At 42.4% G+C, this 19,669-nt stretch overlaps 2 protein-coding genes and 2 long non-coding RNA genes across 7 annotated transcripts; 2 read left to right on the forward strand and 2 right to left on the reverse strand.

Annotated features, from left to right (window-relative positions):
- The first annotated feature begins 2,352 nt into the window (after positions 1 to 2,352).
- On the forward strand, positions 2,353 to 3,567 carry LOC127362999 (uncharacterized). The gene is made up of 2 exons (XR_007884629.1): positions 2,353 to 2,700; positions 2,770 to 3,567. It is a non-coding gene; the product is annotated as an uncharacterized LOC127362999 (long non-coding RNA).
- A 5,722-nt stretch (positions 3,568 to 9,289) lies between these two features.
- Positions 9,290 to 19,501, reverse strand: LOC127362972 (uncharacterized). Its single transcript, XM_051399398.1, has 2 exons — positions 19,363 to 19,501; positions 9,290 to 13,136 (listed from the first exon to the last, which is right to left on the reverse strand). Exon 2 carries the CDS (start codon positions 10,366 to 10,368, stop codon positions 9,559 to 9,561), a length of 810 nt encoding a protein of 269 aa, XP_051255358.1. The 5' UTR covers positions 10,369 to 13,136; positions 19,363 to 19,501; the 3' UTR covers positions 9,290 to 9,558.
- On the reverse strand, positions 12,802 to 18,368 carry LOC127362969 (brother of CDO-like). Of its 3 annotated transcripts, none has more exons than XM_051399392.1 (6): positions 18,202 to 18,368; positions 16,095 to 16,198; positions 15,083 to 15,124; positions 14,657 to 14,917; positions 13,645 to 13,881; positions 12,802 to 13,538 (listed from the first exon to the last, which is right to left on the reverse strand). In XM_051399392.1, exons 2-6 carry the CDS (start codon positions 16,123 to 16,125, stop codon positions 13,375 to 13,377), a joined length of 735 nt encoding a protein of 244 aa, XP_051255352.1. In that variant the 5' UTR covers positions 16,126 to 16,198; positions 18,202 to 18,368; the 3' UTR covers positions 12,802 to 13,374. The 3 variants fall into 3 exon arrangements, with proteins under 3 accessions (XP_051255352.1, XP_051255353.1, XP_051255351.1); XM_051399393.1 differs by having other exon boundaries at positions 16,095 to 16,201; positions 18,202 to 18,345; XM_051399391.1 differs by having other exon boundaries at positions 16,095 to 16,267; positions 18,202 to 18,344.
- On the forward strand, positions 13,890 to 14,529 carry LOC127362996 (uncharacterized). 2 transcript variants are annotated; one of them, XR_007884626.1, is made up of 3 exons: positions 13,890 to 13,974; positions 14,046 to 14,114; positions 14,456 to 14,529. It is a non-coding gene; the product is annotated as an uncharacterized LOC127362996 (long non-coding RNA). The 2 variants fall into 2 exon arrangements; XR_007884625.1 differs by lacking the exon at positions 14,456 to 14,529 and adding an exon at positions 14,151 to 14,273.
- Positions 19,502 to 19,669: the final 168 nt, after the last annotated feature.

Below are 19,669 nucleotides of genomic sequence, written 5' to 3' on the forward strand. Positions count from 1 at the left end.
CCATGAGCAGGTTTTGGGGTTAGGTTGCCTTGCTCAAGAGCACATCGGCAGTGCACAGGAGGTGAAACTGTCACCTCTCCAGCTACCAGTCCACACTCCATATTGTGGTCTGTGGGACTTCAACCCATACTGAGCTACTGCTGCCCAGAAGCTTGTGTTACAATCATTCATATACTCCTGCTACAAACATCACCTGTTTCTTATTAAAACTACACATTAAATCAACCTTTCACTAAAAGCATGGTGCTCACTGCTTCAGTAACAGTGTGCTCACATTAAATCAACCTTTCACTAAAAGCATGGTGCTCACTGCTTCAGTAACAGTGTGCTCACATTAAATCAACTGCACTTTAAACATCGGACTCTTTACTTGATTTCCATCATTTAGTGTTCACAAGCTTGCATTCATTTTATACTACAATATGATATTAGTCTGTTATCAATAAATGAATAAACACTTTATTCTACAATCCTGTGTTTAAAATGTAATCAGTAACTTATGACAATGTTAAAGTACTCTGATTACTTCTGAAGAAGAGATGATGAACAGATCTGACACAGCACAAACATCCACCCATTACACCCGAACCTCCACCCAGTAACATCCAGTCCAACATACTGGTGTCCTAATGGCGTCCGGCCTCAGGCCCCGCCCCCTGGTACCATCAGATCTCCTTCATCATTTCACACCGTTAGATTCTCTCCATTCAGCATGTTAAACAGTTTCAGTGTCACAACGTGTTTGTTCTTCTGTTACACTGATTATTACACACTGTTTCATTCTTCATACTTATACTGATTATTATATACACACTACACATCAACAATAACAACAACAAATAAAGACCAGAAAGCTCAATAAGAAGTATTGATCACAGTGTTTTACATTTTACTTTATGTAACTGTAATGGATCTGTAATATGTGTAATATTCTGGCAGCTGGGTCACCAAAAATAAAGTAAAATATCAGAAAATAACCCCTCGTAAAAATTATATTATTATTCATTTAATTATACATGTATTGTTTGATTTCTTAAATTAAAGTTATTCACACTGTAAAACAATGCAATGAGCTATAAATACAGGTGAACACTGTTATAATACAATAGAGAGAGGGATCTACTTCTCGTTTGTGCATAGTTGATTAACACACATATAGTGATAATTATTTTAAAACTTTAAAAATACTTTGTTGTTATATGGTACGATGATAAGTGACAGGGGGTAATAAAGTACTATAAAGTAATGAAACGTGTCTTAGATGGATACTTTCAGGACTCTGCCAATCTCTGAAGTGAGGCTTTGTTAAGAGTTCTAATAGTTAATATTACAGAGGTCGTCATCTACCGCATACCTCCAGATGGTAAACGTTTTAACACAACAGCCTCAATAGTCTGTATACGGTTGCAACTGTTATAAGTACCCCCTGCTTAAAGAGAGTTTATCTGTTGCGGACCACACCAGACTGACGACATGTCTTGCGGTCAAAAACTTTTTCTCCGTTGAATTTTCATTGTAATATTTAACCATTGCTTAATATATTAAATACAACTTGTGTATTTTTGAAGATAACTTTAACCAGGAGGATCTCCGATATGCACCTTGTACTGGTAAGTAAGCTCTATTTGTTTTATTATATTAAACTTTTAACATATTTTTTAATTTTTTATTTTATTAACTTGTTTCTCTTAACTGATTTGTCTTTTTAAATAGTAGCAGATACGGGTTACGTACCCACACACACTGTGTTAGGTACATTTTGTTTTATTTAAATGTAATTTTTTAATTCTATTTAAAAACCCTCTAATATGAACGGTGAAAATCTACTTACAGCTTTGGGTGACGGCCTGGAGGACAGTTGGGATGGAAATGCCTTAGAATCCATTCAAGAAGCCGAAAATCAAGCCTTGCAGACCCCCAATCGGATCCAGGTACCCACAACCCCAACACTGGTTGAAGAAGACCTGAGGAGCGGTGTTGAATCTCTGCCGACGCGGTCGAAAACACCCCAGAAAAGACAACATCCTTGTGTGTTTCACGGGGAAATTGGTGGTATTTGTGAAGAGGATACCCCAGCAGCATCCCCGGCCACACCGGTACAGAAAAAGAGGAGAGACACCCTCAGCCCCGGTAGTGTGGATCAGGCTCCTACAGCTGTGGTGATCCTTCTCCAGAGGCCCCGCTGCAGAGGTGCGAGAGGCCGCAAAACCAACAGCGGACCCCGGATCCTGAAGCCGACGGATCACCAGACGTGCAGAGTGAGAACTTTTAATGTTTGAAGCCTTTTTGTGTGTTTTTTGAGCTTTGACTCGTCTGAGGGTGGTTGTTGAACCTTGCCGCTCCAGCGTTCAAATGAATCAATTATTACGTTACCGTGTCTGTAGCGTCATCCGCCGTGATGACGTCTTGTATTCTTATAGGTTGCATACACACGCATGCGTAGAAACAGGTTAACAAACATGTTTGTTATGAAATACCCCAACAGGCCACAGAACTGTTACCACAGGGCTGAGGTCCATGCAGTACCTAGCCCCAGATACATGTTAACAACCCCAGGATCTCAGGCTCTTCCAGGCCGGTCTGTGTCACCTGCACCCCGCACACCTCTCGTGGTTCCAGAGACACCGTGGCCCCTTAGGGTCCGAGGAAGATCACAATGTAAACCTCAAAGTGGTAAAGCCGCCAGAAGACTATTTGAAGGTGCGTTTGAATTTTTCAGCTACTTGTTTTCAGGGTTATATGAAGTTGACTTCTTTAATTTGCTTGCAGACAAGAAGGCTTTAATGCGATGGAGATAGCTGTGTACATCCCCCCGGGAAGCAGAGTGACATATTTGTTGCAGCATTCACCACAGCACATGCACGCCTCAAACTGTACGAATGTCTGGAGAAGTTGCAAGAGAGAGTTCTCTACATTGACACAGACAGCTTAATCTATGTAGTGAAGGAGGGTGAGACGTCTCTGGAAGTGGGTAACTATCTGATCTGACCGATGAATTGGATGGTGACAGTATTCAGGAGTTTGTAGCAGCGGGTCCCAAGAGTTACGCCAACCAAACTAAATCCAAGAGAAAGGCATTACACAAACGCAGGAGTGTTGTGAGGTGGTAAACTTTGACAGCGTCAGAGAACTGGTGGAGGGGTACATCCAAAATTCAAGACAAGGTGTGATTGAAGTACCGCAGCACACAATCACTCGTGATAAAAGAGGTTTTGTGTTAAAAAACTTGTCATTCCGGAAAAAGTTTAGAGTGGTGTATGACAAAAGGCGTCTCTTTGCTGACGGTACAACTCTACCTTTTGGTCATTAAAACTAGATTTTTTATTTTATTTTATTTTTTCAGACTTGCTGTTATGGAGGAAATTGATTTTGAAACCCGTTTCATATTCCCTTTTTCCTGTATGATTGTAGGTCCCAGCGGTTGTGGGAAAACCTACTTTGTAAAAAATGTATTACAAAACTGTGAACGTGTGATGAATGTTGTACCTGAAAATATTGTATGGATTTATACCTCCTTTCAACATATGTACAATGAATTGCAAAGGATGAATAAAAAGATTAAATTTGTTCAAGGACTACCTGATTCTTTTGAAGATGAAAACCTGTTCCTTCCCGAACAAACACATCTGATTATTTTGGACGATGTTATTTTTCAAGCCTCCAACCATCCTGAAGTGGTCAAGATTTTTACACAGTACAGACATCACAGAAACATGAGCGTCATGATGTTGACACAAAACGTTTTTCATCAGGGCAAACACAGTCGCACCATTAGTTTGAACAGCAATTATTTGGTGATGTTTAAAAATCCCCAGGATAAATTACAAATGAATATATTAGCGCATCAAATCTTTCCATCCCAAAAGGCATATTTCTTAGAGAGTTTTGAAGATGCTACCACCGAGCCTCATGGGTATTTAATAGTAGATCTCACGCCCACCTGTCCAGAACGGTACAGACTGAGGACGGGTGTACTTCCTTTACTGCAAAGATATTTGGCCTTCTCCAAGCAGGATCAGAGAGACGGACAGAGGGTGACTCTGACTCTACAGAGGGGACAGGAGAATGATCAGTCTGAGCTTTTAGACACTAACGTACAAACGTCTCAAGATGCTCAGGTACCCGCCGGGTTGGATCACACGGTCGATGAGGTTTTGAAAAGTCTACCCCCGCGAGAGCGCAAGAAAGCGGAATATATCTTAAATAAATTATACGAAAGCACAGATGGGTGGAGTTCAAAGGGTGAATTTTTTTATAGGGGAAAGAGCATGAAGGGATCTCATATGATTGATTTATTCAAACATCTTTCGTTACCTTTATAAAAAAACAAAAACACAAACCCCACCCCCCGCAGGCTGGTCAGAATTTCTAAATACTCTGTCAGAACTGAACATCCCTTTATCCTCTGTGAATAATCCTCGTGCTCGTGAACAGTACCGTAACATTAAAACGTACACTGGCGACTCTCAAAATATCAGTTTTAAAAGTTCTGAAAAGAAGAAGAAGAAGAAGAAGAAGAAATATAAGGCTAGCCCACCGTGGGTTACAAGCTCGGATAAAGATGAGGTGTCAGAAGAGCAGTCAGAACTACTCGGTGCTAAAACACGAAGAAGGAAAATAAATTTATCCCCACGATGGATGGATATTTCATAAATAATTGTAACGCAAACTATTTTTGTCTTTCATCAATAAAGTTTTTATCAAACACATTTTCAAAGTCTACAGTCTATTTTATCAAAAAACAACAGCACAAGAGTAAGCAAAATAATCAAAATCTGTAACAATCCTTAAACAATTGTAAGGAACAACTACCCTGTTTTGAGGTAGTGTGGTCTTTACTTTTGACACAACGTTGATATTTTCTCACAAAGTTGTACACCATATTGTCATTTTTCAGCACATCATCGCTGTACAAAGATAATACATTGTCGAGAGATAAACCGCAAGCCCTATGGCAGAGATAAAAGATGCAATGATGACCGCAGACGTTTGACAGGATGTGCTGCAGTTGTCTATCATGGTACATGATGTTTTCAGAACGTTTTTCCAAAAACTGTAAGATACTTGAGGGGTAGTGATCGGTCACTGGTGAAAAACCATAAGAATCAAAAAAGGTAGCTCCGTCGTTCTTTTCCAGTGTTAAAGCTAACCAGTGCTCCCCTGGCATATGGGCCGGATGTGTGTTGACTATGAAGTAGGCAGGAAGCCTAAAGGATGAATTCAACAAGGGAAGCTGATCGGCGGCCCACACGCCACAAAATCCATCTCCCAGCAAACAGTGTAAAATATTTTCTATTTGAAGAGTATCCATGTTTCTTTTTTAATAATAATCCACCAGAACCTGTCTTTTAGAGTCGATCTCTAGAACCGAATCCTAACAGGCGTAGAATATGAGCGTAGTGGTTTGTGGCAGGGGTGCTCTGAATCTCATCTCCAGTCTCAAATTACCGTTTGAGACAGGGGAAAGGGCGTCAATGTCATCGCCTGTTGTGAGACTAAACACAAACAACGTATACCCTGCGTTAAATTCTTCACGGTTGATGCTCAGGGGTAAATCCTTAAGATGTCTTCCGGTGGACAAAAACATGTTGTAAAACTCTCTGACTGATTGTCCGTTGTTAAATTGGGGCTGGAGTGCCTTAGCAGGAAGCTGTCTGCCATTCTGACAGAGAGCCAGATATTCTACATCATTGTGCATGAAATCAAAGGGGGATAGGTCTCTTCTGCCTGTGAAAGCCTCATGTGTACCATGGCCAAGACTATATATTTAGGCATGACACCCAGAAAGAGATTCTCCTGGTTGCATATCCTAGAGTTCGCAGGGATAGAGTATGTTTTCACATTAACTCTTGAAAGCGGATAGAGTGCATTGCCTTTCATTAAGGCAGCTGCATGACCTAAGCGGACGGCTGGAGCCACAGTGACTTTTTTAACAAACAGCGAGGCCCCCATTATTTTCAGACGGAAGGTAGAGTCGTGAGCTGCTGTGAGACAGAAAGCATCGCTGGCTCGGGTCAGCTTGATTCTCAAGTCAACAGAGTTTAACAAAAGTCTCTCGCAGAAAAATATGTCCCCGCGCAGAGGACCCAGCAGATGTGCTTCTCTGGAAACTGCCGTGAAAGCGGCTCTCTTGTTCAAACCTTCATTAGGGCCGTCATCGACGACTATGGAGTTCATAGCCCCCGCTGTATCTTTGTAAAATAGACCCGCTGTGAACTGACTCTTGAGAGTATCCGCTGAAAAGTTGAGCAGAGTCTCAATCATGGCTCTGTATGGATGTGTGGCGCTGGATTGTGAAATTAATCTATCCCCCAGAATAACGTCACATTGGCTGAAAATTTTATTTAGAGGGTAATTGATGGGACCCACTGCCGCGTCGTTAGCCAGGTTTGTGCCATCTGCGTTGGTGATTTTCACGCGGAGATGCAAAAGGGTGTCGTTTAGATCCAGATACTTCTCACCGTCTCCAGGTATGAAAAACTCTATAGGACCCCCGTCTGTGATGGCTGACACGGGGGAAATTTCTGTATAGATTTTATCATCGATAGAAAGCTGCGTCATAGGGGCTGAAAATAAATCCAGCTCTGCCAGAGTACACCCTGGAGATTTCTGATGCAAAAGAGCCATGTTTTGTTTTTGTATTTTTGTAATGTAATATTGTACTGATCATTCAAATATATCAGAGCTCCGTCACGGCCTACCGTTCAAGACTGATCTTTTCTTATTAGAGCTTGTGCCTTTATTAGAACCGGAACGTACCCCTGGGGGTCGCCTCCTCTTCCTGCGCGACCATAATACCGCCTGAACCCTCTTGCGTCTGATCGTTGGACCTCCCAGCAGCACGGCTAAACACATCCGTAGCAATGCGGCCTGCAGCCGCCTTAAGATGTGGTTTGGCTATAGAAAAACCTCTCTTTACCAGAGGGGCCACAAAGCGAAACAATTTGGAGAATAGACATCCTAAGCCACGTCCATACATAACAGGTGCCCCATAAAATCCGGGTAAAGCCCCACCTACTTGACTCTCATAATAATTTACAAAACGGTGAGGATCCTCTCTCATGCTTACCAACGCCATTTTTTAATGTGTAATGCGTCTTATTACTTACCGTTACTGTCGCTGCTCGGGCGATACTGAATGATGTACGTGTAGACGTTGCCTTTTTAAGTTTTTGGTCTAAAGTGAAGCGTTACGATAGTCTTCCCATACATAAATCTTATCGGCTTGTTTTGATCCGATTTTAGCTCAATATGAATGTTTTCAATGTGTTGTCTGGACACCGGTAAATAATAAGCAGGGTTGAAGCGCTCTGTTATCGTACTACCGTAAGACCCCTTGATATCTACCACTCTGAGGAGTGGAGCATGAGCATCACCAACCAGCTGGGGCTGTACAACATCGCTACAACAGTATATGTGGTAAAATCCCGCGCTGACATCCGCTGGCAGAGGCGCTGTTAATCGATCACATTTGAACCATTCTCCAGGACGAACCCATCAAGTAAGACATGGGTCATCAAAGCAAATGTTTGACCACCGGCTTGCATTTCAAATCTCTTTGAGATTCGTAAAATTTAGATAGATATCAGAATTAATTTGCCTTAAATAAAGGTCCATCTCTTTTTTAAACTGGTTCAAGCTTCCATAATGTCCCCCTTTAAACTTTTTTATATGTACTTTAGATTCGGTCGTGGGTTCTTTGGGCTTTTCCCTCCAAAGAAAGTATGCTTCATCCGGTAGTACGTTATACCACGTGTGCGGGTATGAAATCTCTGTCAGAGCAACCTCCCATTCTCCTTTTAAATCAATATGTTGTGCTAAATCCACCCTGTAACTGGCGATCGTGTTATCTTTGAAAACGTCTAAGCTAGCGTTGGAAGGCAGGGTGAAGAAAAACCCCCTTATCCTTCGGACCGTACATGTTGGAATAATACACAACTCTTGTGTACACCTAGGTTTTTATATATTTTTTAAAGCGGAAACCTTGACCCAGCTGTTGAATTTTTTCAGGCCAGTTTTTCCAACGTACAAAAGCTTGCTCTTCACCTCTGACTGTACGTTGTTTCAATATCTCCTCTACAGAGTAGACTTTGTCTTTAGACGCTTTTACTTTTTGCAACTCTGCCTCATAAAAGGAACCTTGTATGATCTCATCATCATAATCTTTCAGTTTGTAAACAGGTGGGTCACGAGGAATGCAATCGTGTATTGTGAACACCTCGTCCGTAAAACTCTGTTCATATTTTTTATCAAACACCCCCCTCACTTTTGATATTCTGACTTGATCCCCCTTTTTAAAATTCATTTTTAATTCACCTCTCTGAGTGGCTGAGGATGTACCGTACAGGTTTTGAAACACTTGGAAGGCATTCTCTGAGGTCACTTGCATAGGCTTCATTTTAATACTGCTGTGATAGCTGTGATTATAGCTTTTCAACAAGTCTTGTAAGACATCGAGGTAGCGCATGGTGTTGTTTGCCGTAAAGTATCTCCACATTCTACTTTTTAAAGTATGATTAAATCTTTCAATCACAGAGGCTTTGAGATCACTGGCTGCGGAAAAATGTATGATACTGTGTTTTTTCATCAAAGCCTTAAAAGCCTTGTTAAAAAATTCTTTCCCCAGTTTGTAGTTTTACAGGCGTCTGACTTTCTTCAAAAATAGATTCAAAAGCCTTTACCACCTCAACGGCTGTTTTTCTCTTCAGAGCTTGTACATAAGCCTTCTTGGAAAACACATCTATGACCGTTAATAAATAATTATACCCGTCATTATATTCTGACAGAGCTTGCATAACACACAGATCTGCTTGAAATTGGTTTAAAGGACGAGGTACAAAAACTCTGTTTCTAATAAAATGTACTCTGGCTGGTTTGTGTAGAGTGTAAGCATCCTGCTCTGATAAAAAGACATTTTTCAACTCCTACCCTCTCACATGTTTCATCTTGAAAATTTTTACGTAGTCGTTCTACACCTCCAAAGCTCCCTGGATGGCTAGGATCGTAATACACTTTTTTCATGAAACGTTTCTCAGACATGTTGAAAACGGAATGAGAGAAAAATACGATGTACAAGTTATTTTATTAGAGGTTTGCATAGTCACAAATACAAAAACACATGTTATAAAAGTACAAGATAAACTTTTCAGTTCTAATAACAAGTATAAAAATTTAAAGAATAGTAAACACACGCTATAAACTTTTCAGTTCTAATAACAAGTATGAAAATAAAGAATGTAAACCATGCATAAACTTTCAGTTCTAATAACAAGTATGAAAATTTAAGAATAGTAAACACATGCTATAAACTTTTCAGTTCTAATAACAAGTATAAAAATTTAAAGAATAGTAAACACACGCTATAAACTTTTCAGTTCTAATAACAAGTATGAAAATAAGTATAAAAGTACAGGATCCATGAGAGTGCACACTTCTTGTGGAGGAAAACTCCTTTTTTTTCTCCTTTTTTTTTCTTTGTTTTCAAAATATTTGTTTATAAAATCACAATCCCCAACACCTAGTGACCGACTTGAGCTGCATGCATATCGTTTTGGCACCTTAATGATCAAACATGCTGTTAGAGGTCGCATCCACATCTTTCAGATTGTGTAGAATCATCTCAGCAGCGGCCCTGACTCTAACTTCATCAGATGGAAGGTTATGCATATTCAACAGACACTGAACTGCAGGAATGAATTTAGGCTTGTAAAGCATCTTCATCAAACCTTGAAAGTTGATGCTATAGTAGACATCATCTAACGGTTCCAAACACGGATGTTCTTTCTGGCTGGGGTGGCTGGTTTGACATCCGTAGCAGTTGGCAGTGCGGTACTTGTTGATGGTGATGACGAGCAGATGCAGCACGGCCGTTTTTACAGTACCGTAGAAAGCACTAGATAGCCAGCCGTCGATTTCGTCCGCCGGTTCTTCCTCATCCCACAGAGGAGGTGGTGATGGTGGTGGAGTCAAAGAAACAGAGCTCAAGAGGGTTGGATACTCTGGTGCCGGCCGTGGAGGTGTGGGAGGCTGGGAATCACCCATGTCTACACAGTCGGAATCACAGGATGAGTTCTCTGGGGTTGGTGGATAGCCAGGGCTCTGGACCAACCCTCCAGCATCGGAGGGATCGTGGGTTGAGACCTGCGAATCCTGGGTCCCATCTGCGTATGAACCAGGGGTGCAGCATGGCGAGTCGTACAGCGTTGGAGAGGCAGGGTCCTGGGGTTCCTCCAAAACAGTGCTGAGGTTACAGGTGGATCCATCGGCCGAGTGTCTGCGAACGGACCCGGAGGTTGAATCTTCAGGGATGTCTGAAAAGGGGGTCCAGATAGTGGCGATCCGACGCTGCTGTCCGTTGATGGTGGCCATGTCTTCTTTTTTTGTTTTGGAGCGGCTTGATCAAGGATGCTGTGTTACTCCTTTTTTAAACCTTTGAAGACGGGATAGTGGTCGGAGAGGGGGCGGTGGTGGGTTGTCAGGGGGCGGTAGTGGGCGGTCAGGGGGCGGTCAGGGGGCGGTAGTGGGCGGTCAAGGGTGTGGCTTAGAACGTCAGCTTTTTTCTCACTTTCAAAGTGTCATTCCAATTACAACTGCTATGGAAGAGTGTTGTGATTCTCTATACTATTTCATTCATCTTTTCTAGCCAAGCAGCTAAAGGGATGGCTAGCACAGGCCGGAATACACAGCAGTCCGTATTAAAATACTCTAGGAAAAAATCCTCCTCAAGAGGCTTCTCCCTAGATGCTTGGATAGCGGCGCGTATGAACCATTGACTGGAACCAGATATCTTCGCCTGCCAGACAGCCCTAGAAACGACACCAGACTCTGGTACAACGATGGAAGGATCTGTTCTCACTTGTTCCTCATCCGAGGGCTGTTCAGACATCACTAGCCTCAACACGGCCCAGTCGTTGGAGGTAAGAGTCACCACATTTTTCATCAAATTCAATTTTTCATCATCACCCAGCTGGTACAACCAGAGCTCGCCCTCTTCATACTCAACACATACCCCCAACATCCAGACGATCCATGCTGCAGTAAAGACCATTGTTCTCCCTGAGATTCCTTTGGAGGAGCCTGTGTACGCTGTACATACACCATACTTTTCCTCGGTGCGGGAGGAGGCCCTCTCACTTGCCGGTAGATGGTGACTGGTGTCTCGCAAATCACAGACATCTCATCTTCTGGTATATTCTCTTTTTCACAATCGTAAAACTTTTCTTGTAGCATTGTGGATTGATGGTGAACTCTTTGCTGACTCTGCACTTAGACACAATCTCTGTCCTTTGTTCACACTTGAGTTTTAAAGGTTTAAAGGTGTGTACAATCTATTGACTGTTTTATCTTAAAAATATGTTCACCATCTGGATGGGGGGCTGAGACATCTGTAATATCAATTTATTAGACCCCTTAAAAACACCCCTTGAAGTGTCAGATTTTGATTGATTGATTTGACCTTTTTGACCTGGCATAATGGGTAAGCGGGGGAAAGGGGCGTGGAAAGGGGCGTGGTACCTGTCACTTTAGAGTTTGACGAGAAGTGTATAAATCCCTCTCTCTTACAATTAATCAGGCTTAAAGAAGAATACTGTTAATATTTGATTATTATTATTTTAATCTGAATTTTAAAAGTTATAGAACTATAAACTGACGTCAGCTCAGTCTTCAGCCGCAGCAAGGCTGCAGCAAGCTAGCTCGCCCATACCAACAATTAGCCATTAGCAATTAGCCATTAATTTACAGATGCGGTTCTTCACACAACAACAGGCGTCCTGCACAAAGCTACAACCACTCATCATGTTTTCAGAAACCAGGCTTCATTCAGCTCCGCCTCTTGGATCGGGACCAGATGAGAAGATGAATGAATGAATGAATGATCTTTATTGTCATTATACTCCTCCCCATGTAGAAATAAAGCAGTAGCAGGAAACAGCAGTAAAAGCCGGAGCTGCTAACAACTCTCCGAGCTAGAGTCTGTGTCAGGTCTGTAGTCTCTTCTGCTGCATCCCTCCGGTCTGCTTCCAACACTGCACAGCTACAGTCAGTGTAAGAGTACAACCATGCAGTATAATTACACTGAGTCTCCAACTAATGACTAATGATAATGGTTCTAATCTAGTGTAAATTAACACATCCTCCCAGCCTCTCAACCCCAGTGTAATAGTAACCTAATAAACCTGTAACTCACTCAAGGAACAGCGTCAGTCCTGGAGCCTCCTTCAGAGGGATTTCTAGATTCCTAATTTTAGCCTGCTCGCTCTATATTTTCTTTTCCCTTTATTGCAGTAATATTTACTCTCTGTGCTGGATGGAAACAAATTCAAGTCTGACAAAGACACAAAAAAACAAATCTGGATCACATTTACCATTTTGGTAAGATTAAATCTTTTTGGTCATTTGTATTGTGCTACCAACTGTGACAATGGGGGTTTTGGAAAAAATAAACTCATGTATGATATTAATGGGACAAACTGCCTGATGCTAAAGAGCGAACAGGTTATAGTGGCTAGCTAACTCTTTATACTGTGATCAGTTAGTGTTTCATTACTTTTAGACCAAGTCCAATGTATGAATATAGCCGTAGTTTCAAGTCTTCCAAACATTATGATCTGATGAAGATCCATCTGGGATCAAAACGTTGTCCTATTAAAAATAATTAGTGAGTCAGCTTTCTATTGGTTTTTATCTGGAATATAACTGGAAAGTTAACTGGAACCACTGATGTCGCTGTAGATGTTTTCAGGAGAGGTCCAACCCGTTTGATGATTTCTTTTCAATAATATGTTTTTCTTTGCCTATACATTTCAATTCAATTAAATTTTATTTGTATAGTGCCAATTCATAACAGAAGTTATCTCAGGACACTTTTCAAATAGAGCAGGTCTAGACCGAACTCTTTATAACATTAGAGGTAACGACAACTACACTAATAGTAGTGACTGATGATGATCAACATGAAGAAGATGATGACGACGACAACGATGGGCGACAATGAGCAGTGACAATAGTAATAATAGTAACTGTAGTAATAATAATAATAATAATAATAATAATAATAACAACAATAATATCAGTGATATTAGCAATGGCAGTCAAGCAGGACCATGGCAGGAGGCTCCACCAGGATCCATGAGAACCTGCGAGATGAGTAACATGCATTAATGGGACATGAATGAGTGCAGAAAGAGAGAGGGAGAGAGGAGCTCAGTGCATCATGGGAAATCCCCCGATCGTCTAGGCCTAGAGCAGCATACATCATTTTCTGGATGAAGTGTGAACAATCCTTTCTGTCAGATCAATCAGACCCAGTCTGGTTCCAGTCTGTTCATATCGGATGAGTCTGACAGCTTTCATACCTGACTGATTCCTGCAGTGCTACACAACTCCAACCAGAACCAGAACCAGAACCAGAGAACCAACAGCTGCTCCAACTGGGAGGAGGACAGAGGAGGGAGGGGAGGAGTCTGCAGGAGGAGGAGGAGGAGGAGGAGGAGAGGAGGTTACAGGAGGAGGAGGAAGAGTAGTTAAAGCAGGAGGACCTGTAGGAGAAAAGAGTAGAACCTGGTTCAGTTCAGTCATCAGTTTATTATCAGGTCAGCAGGTTAGTTCATATCTTTAAACAGGAAGTAATATCAGTGTCCTGACCTCTGACCCTCAGCCAGCTCCGAGAAGAGTTCACAGTCCGATCAATAAAACACCAGTAGAGACCTTCATCAGACTGTTGGACCTTACTGATGGTAAACTGTCCTTCAGGTCCAGATCCAATGTGGACTCCATTCTTGAAGAAAAAGGCTTCGAACGTGGAGACACCTCTCTTTCTACAGCGCAGAGTGACATCACTTCCTGTCATCACAGGAAGTGCAGGAAGCTCCAGAATAACCCCTGAAGAAGAAAGAAAAACAGAGTTAGACCATCAGACCAGAGCCATATACAGACAGAGTTAGACCATCAGACCAGAGCCATATACAGACAGAGGTTAGACCATCAGACCAGAGCCATATACAGACAGAGTTAGACCATAAGACCAGAGCCATATACAGACAGAGTTAGTCCATCAGACCAGAGCCATATACAGACAGAGTTAGACCATCAGACCAGAGCCATATACAGACAGAGTTAGACCATCAGACCAGAGCCATATATAGACAGAGGTTAGACCATCAGACCAGAGCCATATACAGACAGAGTTAGACCATCAGACCAGAGCCATATACAGACAGAGTTAGACCATGAGACCAGAGCCATATACAGACAAAGGTTAGACCATCAGACCAGAGCCATATACAGACAGAGTTAGGTTTCTACAGCGCAGAGTGACATCACTTCCTGTCATCACAGGAAGTGCAGGAATCTCCAGAATAACCCCTGAAGAAGAAAGAAAAACAGAGTTAGACCATCAGACCAGAGCCATATACAGACAGAGTTAGACCGTCAGACCAGAGCCATATACAGACAGAGTTAGACCATCAGACCAGAGCCATATACAGACAGAGTTAGACCATCAGACCAGAGCCATATACAGACAGAGTTAATCTATCAGACCAGAGCCATATACAGACAGAGTTAGACCATGAGACCAGAGCCATATACAGACAGAGTTAGACCATCAGACCAGAGCCATATACAGACAGAGTTAGTGAACAGAAGAACAACTTGCCTCTATCATCAGTTACAGTGATGTTGATCTGGTTGTTCTTCTGTCCAGAACTGGTTCCACACCAGTAAACTCCAGTGTCTGACTGGGAGAGATACGATATGTTGTAACAGGAACCATCAAAGCTCCCAAAGTCCTCATTGTGTCCTCCTGCTGTCCTCTTCACCGTCCATCCATCAGCTGTCTGTCCATCTCCAACACATTTCAGACAGACTGACTCTTCTCTAAAGAACTGAGGACGGTTGGGACTGACCTCCAGAGAGACTGGACGACAGACAGACAGACAGACAGAGACAGACAGACAGACAGAGAGAGAGAGAGAGAGAGAGAGAGAGAGACAGGTTAAATGTATATTATTATTATTATTATTATTATTATTATTATTATTATGATTTAATGTCAGTGATTGTTTCACTTCCATCAGCTCACCTGCAGAAACAGTCAGTGCAGACAGCAGCAGCACAGACACACCTGCAACAGGAGGACAGGGTCACTGAAGGTCAGAGGTCAGTGAAGGTCACTGAAGGTCAATCATTGGAGTTTCGGGGCAACTATAAAGTCCAGTTGTATGAATATGGGCACTTCAGTGATTGGCTGTCAGCTGATGTGCCCAGGTAGTTGCACACAGTTGCTTTCACATCGCACTACTTCAACTAGATGATGTGCTTTTAAGGCCATATATTATGGCTAATGTTGTTCACACAGTATTGGTTTATTTACTCTCAGTTAAGTTTTTGGAACTAATTCTTTCTGCCTCTGCTGTTGTTTTGGCTCCAGATTCACAGCAGTAATGGTGTTTTCTATTCCATTCCAGGTTTTATGAGCACCATTAGACCAACAGCCTGTGCTCATACTGAACCTAATGAGGCTTAATGCAGCTGTTCTCCTTTAGTCCCACTTACCTTACTCCAGGACTCCGTAGTCTCCGACTAACTAAACCAAGTTTAAGCCACACTCATGAAAGCTACTTAAATGTTGTAGTTTAACTAGTCCACATTCAGGCCTCCTCCTGGCTTAAGCTGAGCCCTGTCAGTGAAACCGGTCCCAAAGATATGAGTGAGTGGAGGGAAGGACCGAGGTATGTTGTTTTCAGAGCTGCAGATGCTCTGACTGAACTAACTGTATATAAAGTAGTTCCACATTGATGCTTCAGTATGAACAATCTAATAATGTCATACAGAATAATCTCTCACACTGCTCATACTTTAAATACATGTACTTTTACTTTAGTAGAACTTTGAATGCAGGAAGTTTCTGTGTGATAAATATTGATTATTGATTATTATTATCACTATACTATACTATTATCACTATTATAGTGAAACCTGATCCAGACTGAGACCTGGACTCTCAGTGCTGGTTCCTGTGTATGAGTGCAGAGTGTGCAGTGTGTTGGAGCTGTGATGGATGGATGAGTGTAGAAGCTCTGTGTTGGACTCACCGAGCAGCAGAGACACAGATGAAGCCTTCATGTTGTCTGGATGTGGACTGTCAGTCAGTGTCAGCAGCAGAGTGACGCCTTCAGCTTCACCACTTCCTTCTGCTCTGCTTGGAAAGATAACACGATCAGCAGCCTTCATAGAATGAACAGGCAGTCACATCCTGTTACATCATCTGTAGGTACAATCATCATTATCAACCCATAAGATCTGTCTGTAACAGAATAAACCTTCAATGCACAACATGAGACACAAACAGCTACAATCAACAGGTCAATATTAAAATCCCAGAAAATCGGGATTTCAAAACAACAAGAAAAGAGGGAGTTTAATGAGGTGTTGAACTAGTTTTGGATCATGGGAGCTGTTCACTCATATATAAAGTGAATAGAATTGGTCCAAGCACAGAACCTTGTGGAACTCCAAGACTAACTGTAGTGTTTATGATTCATCGTTAACGTGTGCAAACTGAGAACGATCTGATAAATATGACTTAAACTAGTTTAGGGCGGTTCCTTTAATGCCAATTTGATGCTCAAGTCTCTGTAAAAGAGTATTATGGTCAATGGTGTCAAATACAGCACTAAGATCTAATAATACAAGTACAGAGACAAGTCCATTGTCGGAAGCAATCAAAAGGTCATTATTAACTTTAACCAGAGCTGTCTCTGTGCTGTGATGAACTCTAAATCCTGACTGAAAATCCTCAAAAAAGCTGTTGCTATGTAGAAAGTCACACAACTGTTTGGCGACTACTTTCTCCAGAATCTTAGAGAGGAAGGGGAGGTTAGAAATCGGTCTATAATTGGCTAAAACCCCTGGGTCAAGAGTGTGCTTTTTAAGAAGGGGTTTAATTACAGCTACTTTAAAGGACTGTGGTACATATCTCACGGAAACCTAAAACTACACTGTCAGCAATAAATGATCCAACCTCATTTGCAGACAACCTGAACAGATTCTACACCAGGTTCGACACAAACGACTGCTCTGAGGACTGCAAGGCTCTGCTGGAAACCCTGCCAATCCTGGAGACAACACACCAGGCGCCATTCACTGTGGATGATGTACACCGGCATCTGGGCACGTGTAAGCCAGGCAAGGCCAGGGACCTGACAGCGTTCAGGCGAGGGTGCTCAGAGACTGTGTCACAGATCCTACAAGACTGCTTCAGTACCTACCCTCTGGAAAATATCCACTATCATACCAGTAGCCAAAAAACCCCGCCCCCTCAGAACTTAATCACTAGCGGCCAGTTGCACTCACTTCCATCGTCATGAAATGCCTCGAAAAACTGATACTTAACATCATCCACCCGTTTGTTGAACCACATCTGGACCCTAATCAGTTTGTCTACAAGGTCAAAAGGGGGACTGAGGATGCTGTTTCATGTCTCCTTCACTCCCTCCTACAGCACCTAGAATCACCCCAGCCAGAATTCTCTTCATCGATTTCAGTTCTGTTTTTAACACCATCCAGCGTCATCAGATGATCAGGAAAGTCTACCACCTCAGCATCCATCCACTCCTCATTCACTGGGTCCACAGTTTCCTCAGCAACAGACCACAGACAGTCAGAGTGGGCACTGTTACATCCTCCACAATCATCCACAAGGTTGTGTCCTGAGCCCGTTTCTGTTCACCCTGTACACCAATGACTGCACCAGCCCCTCACCTGTCACCACATATATTAAATACTCTAAAGACACTGCCATACTTGCACTCCTCAACGACAATAACTCTGTATTAAGATGCCAGGACTCCATCTCCCACTTCACACAATTGTGCACAAACAGTCATCTAGAACTCAATGTTAAGAAAACAAAGGAACTGATCATCAACACTTCCAGCATCCACAGCTCAGCACACAACCTCATCCATAACCCCACAATGATCAACAGTGAATCCGTGGAGATTGTGGAGTCCATCAAATACCTCGGACTAACTCTGGACAATAAACTGAACTTCGATCATCACACTACTGTCATCCACAAACGCTGCCAACAAAGACTCTCTGCCATCCGCAAACTAGTTGCACTTTCTGTTGCCCTCCAACTTCTGTTATTACTCTATAAAAGTAAAGTCCAACAGTACAGTAAAAACAGCCTCTTACTGTGAGTCTGAGGGTCCAGGTTATTTACTGAAGAAGAGAGGTGAATTCATGGACCGGTCACTCTTCGTCAGTCTGAGAGTCAAACAGTAACACAGACTGTGAGCTCAGAAACAGTTTGTACATGAGTCTCACACACACACACACACACACACACACACAGATAAACCATGTGATTTCCTGTAAATGGAGAGGGAAGGAGCTACACTGTCACTGTCTGCTCGATCCAGAGAACAGGAAGGAACCTGAAAGTGAAAGAGTTCAGTTGGTTCAGACTCCATTTTGAGTCGACAGCAGAAGGAGGAAACATGCAGGCTGCATATAGGTCCAATTCATAACAGAAGTTATCTCAGGACACTTTTCAAATAGAGCAGGTCTAGACCGAACTCTTTAACATTAATTACAGAGACCCAACAGTACCACCATGAGCAAGACCTTGGAGACAAGGGCAAGGAAAAACTGCCTGTTAAAAGGCAGAAACCTAGGACAGATCCTCCGGCTCTAGGTGGGTGGTCGTCTGTCTCGACCAGTTGGGGTGAGAGAGAGAGAGACAGAGAGAGAGAGACAGAGAGACAGACAGGTGCACAGCAACAACAGTAACAACAACTACATTGACAGTAGTGACTGATGATGATGAACATGAAGAAGATGATGATGACGACAACAACAACGATGGGGGACAATGAGCAGTGACAATAGTAATAATAGTAACTGTAGTAATAATAATAATAATAATAATAATAATAATAATAATAATAATAATAATAACAGCAATAATATCAGTGATATTAGCAATGGCAGTCAAGCAGGACCATGTCAGGAGGCTCCACCAGGATCCATGAGAACCTGCGAGACGAGTAACATGCATTAATGGGACATGAATGAGTGCAGAAAGAGAAAGGGAGAGAGGAGCTCAGTGCATCATGGGAAATCCCCCGAAAGTCTAGGCCTAGAGCAGCATACATCATTTTCTGGATGAAGTGTGAACAATCCTTTCTGTCAGATCAATCAGACCCAGTCTGGTTCCAGTCTGTTCATATCGGATGAGTCTGACATACAATATATCTTAACATATATATATATAATAACAATAATATCAGTGACATTAGCAATGGCAATCTAGCAGGACCATGGCAGGAGGCTCCACCAGGAATCGATAAGAACCTGCGAGACGAGAAAGCACAAGAACTCCGGGGAAGAAGTGAAGTTAGTAACATGCATTAATGGGACATGAATGAGTGCAGAAAGAGAGAGGAAGGGAGGAGCTCAGGGCACCATGGGAAATCCCCCGATAGTCTAGGCCTATAGCAGCATAACTAAGGGATGGTTCAGGACTCACCTCATCCAGCCCTAACTATAAGCTTTATCAAAGAGGAACGTTTTAAGCCTACTCTTGAATGTGGTGAGGGTGTCTGCCTCCTGAACCACAACTGGAAGCTGGTTCCACAGGAGAGGAGCTTGGTAACTGAAG

The sequence above is a fragment of the Dicentrarchus labrax genome, unplaced genomic scaffold (genome assembly GCF_905237075.1).
Source record: "Dicentrarchus labrax unplaced genomic scaffold, dlabrax2021, whole genome shotgun sequence".
NCBI classification, from domain to species: domain Eukaryota; kingdom Metazoa; phylum Chordata; class Actinopteri; family Moronidae; genus Dicentrarchus; species Dicentrarchus labrax.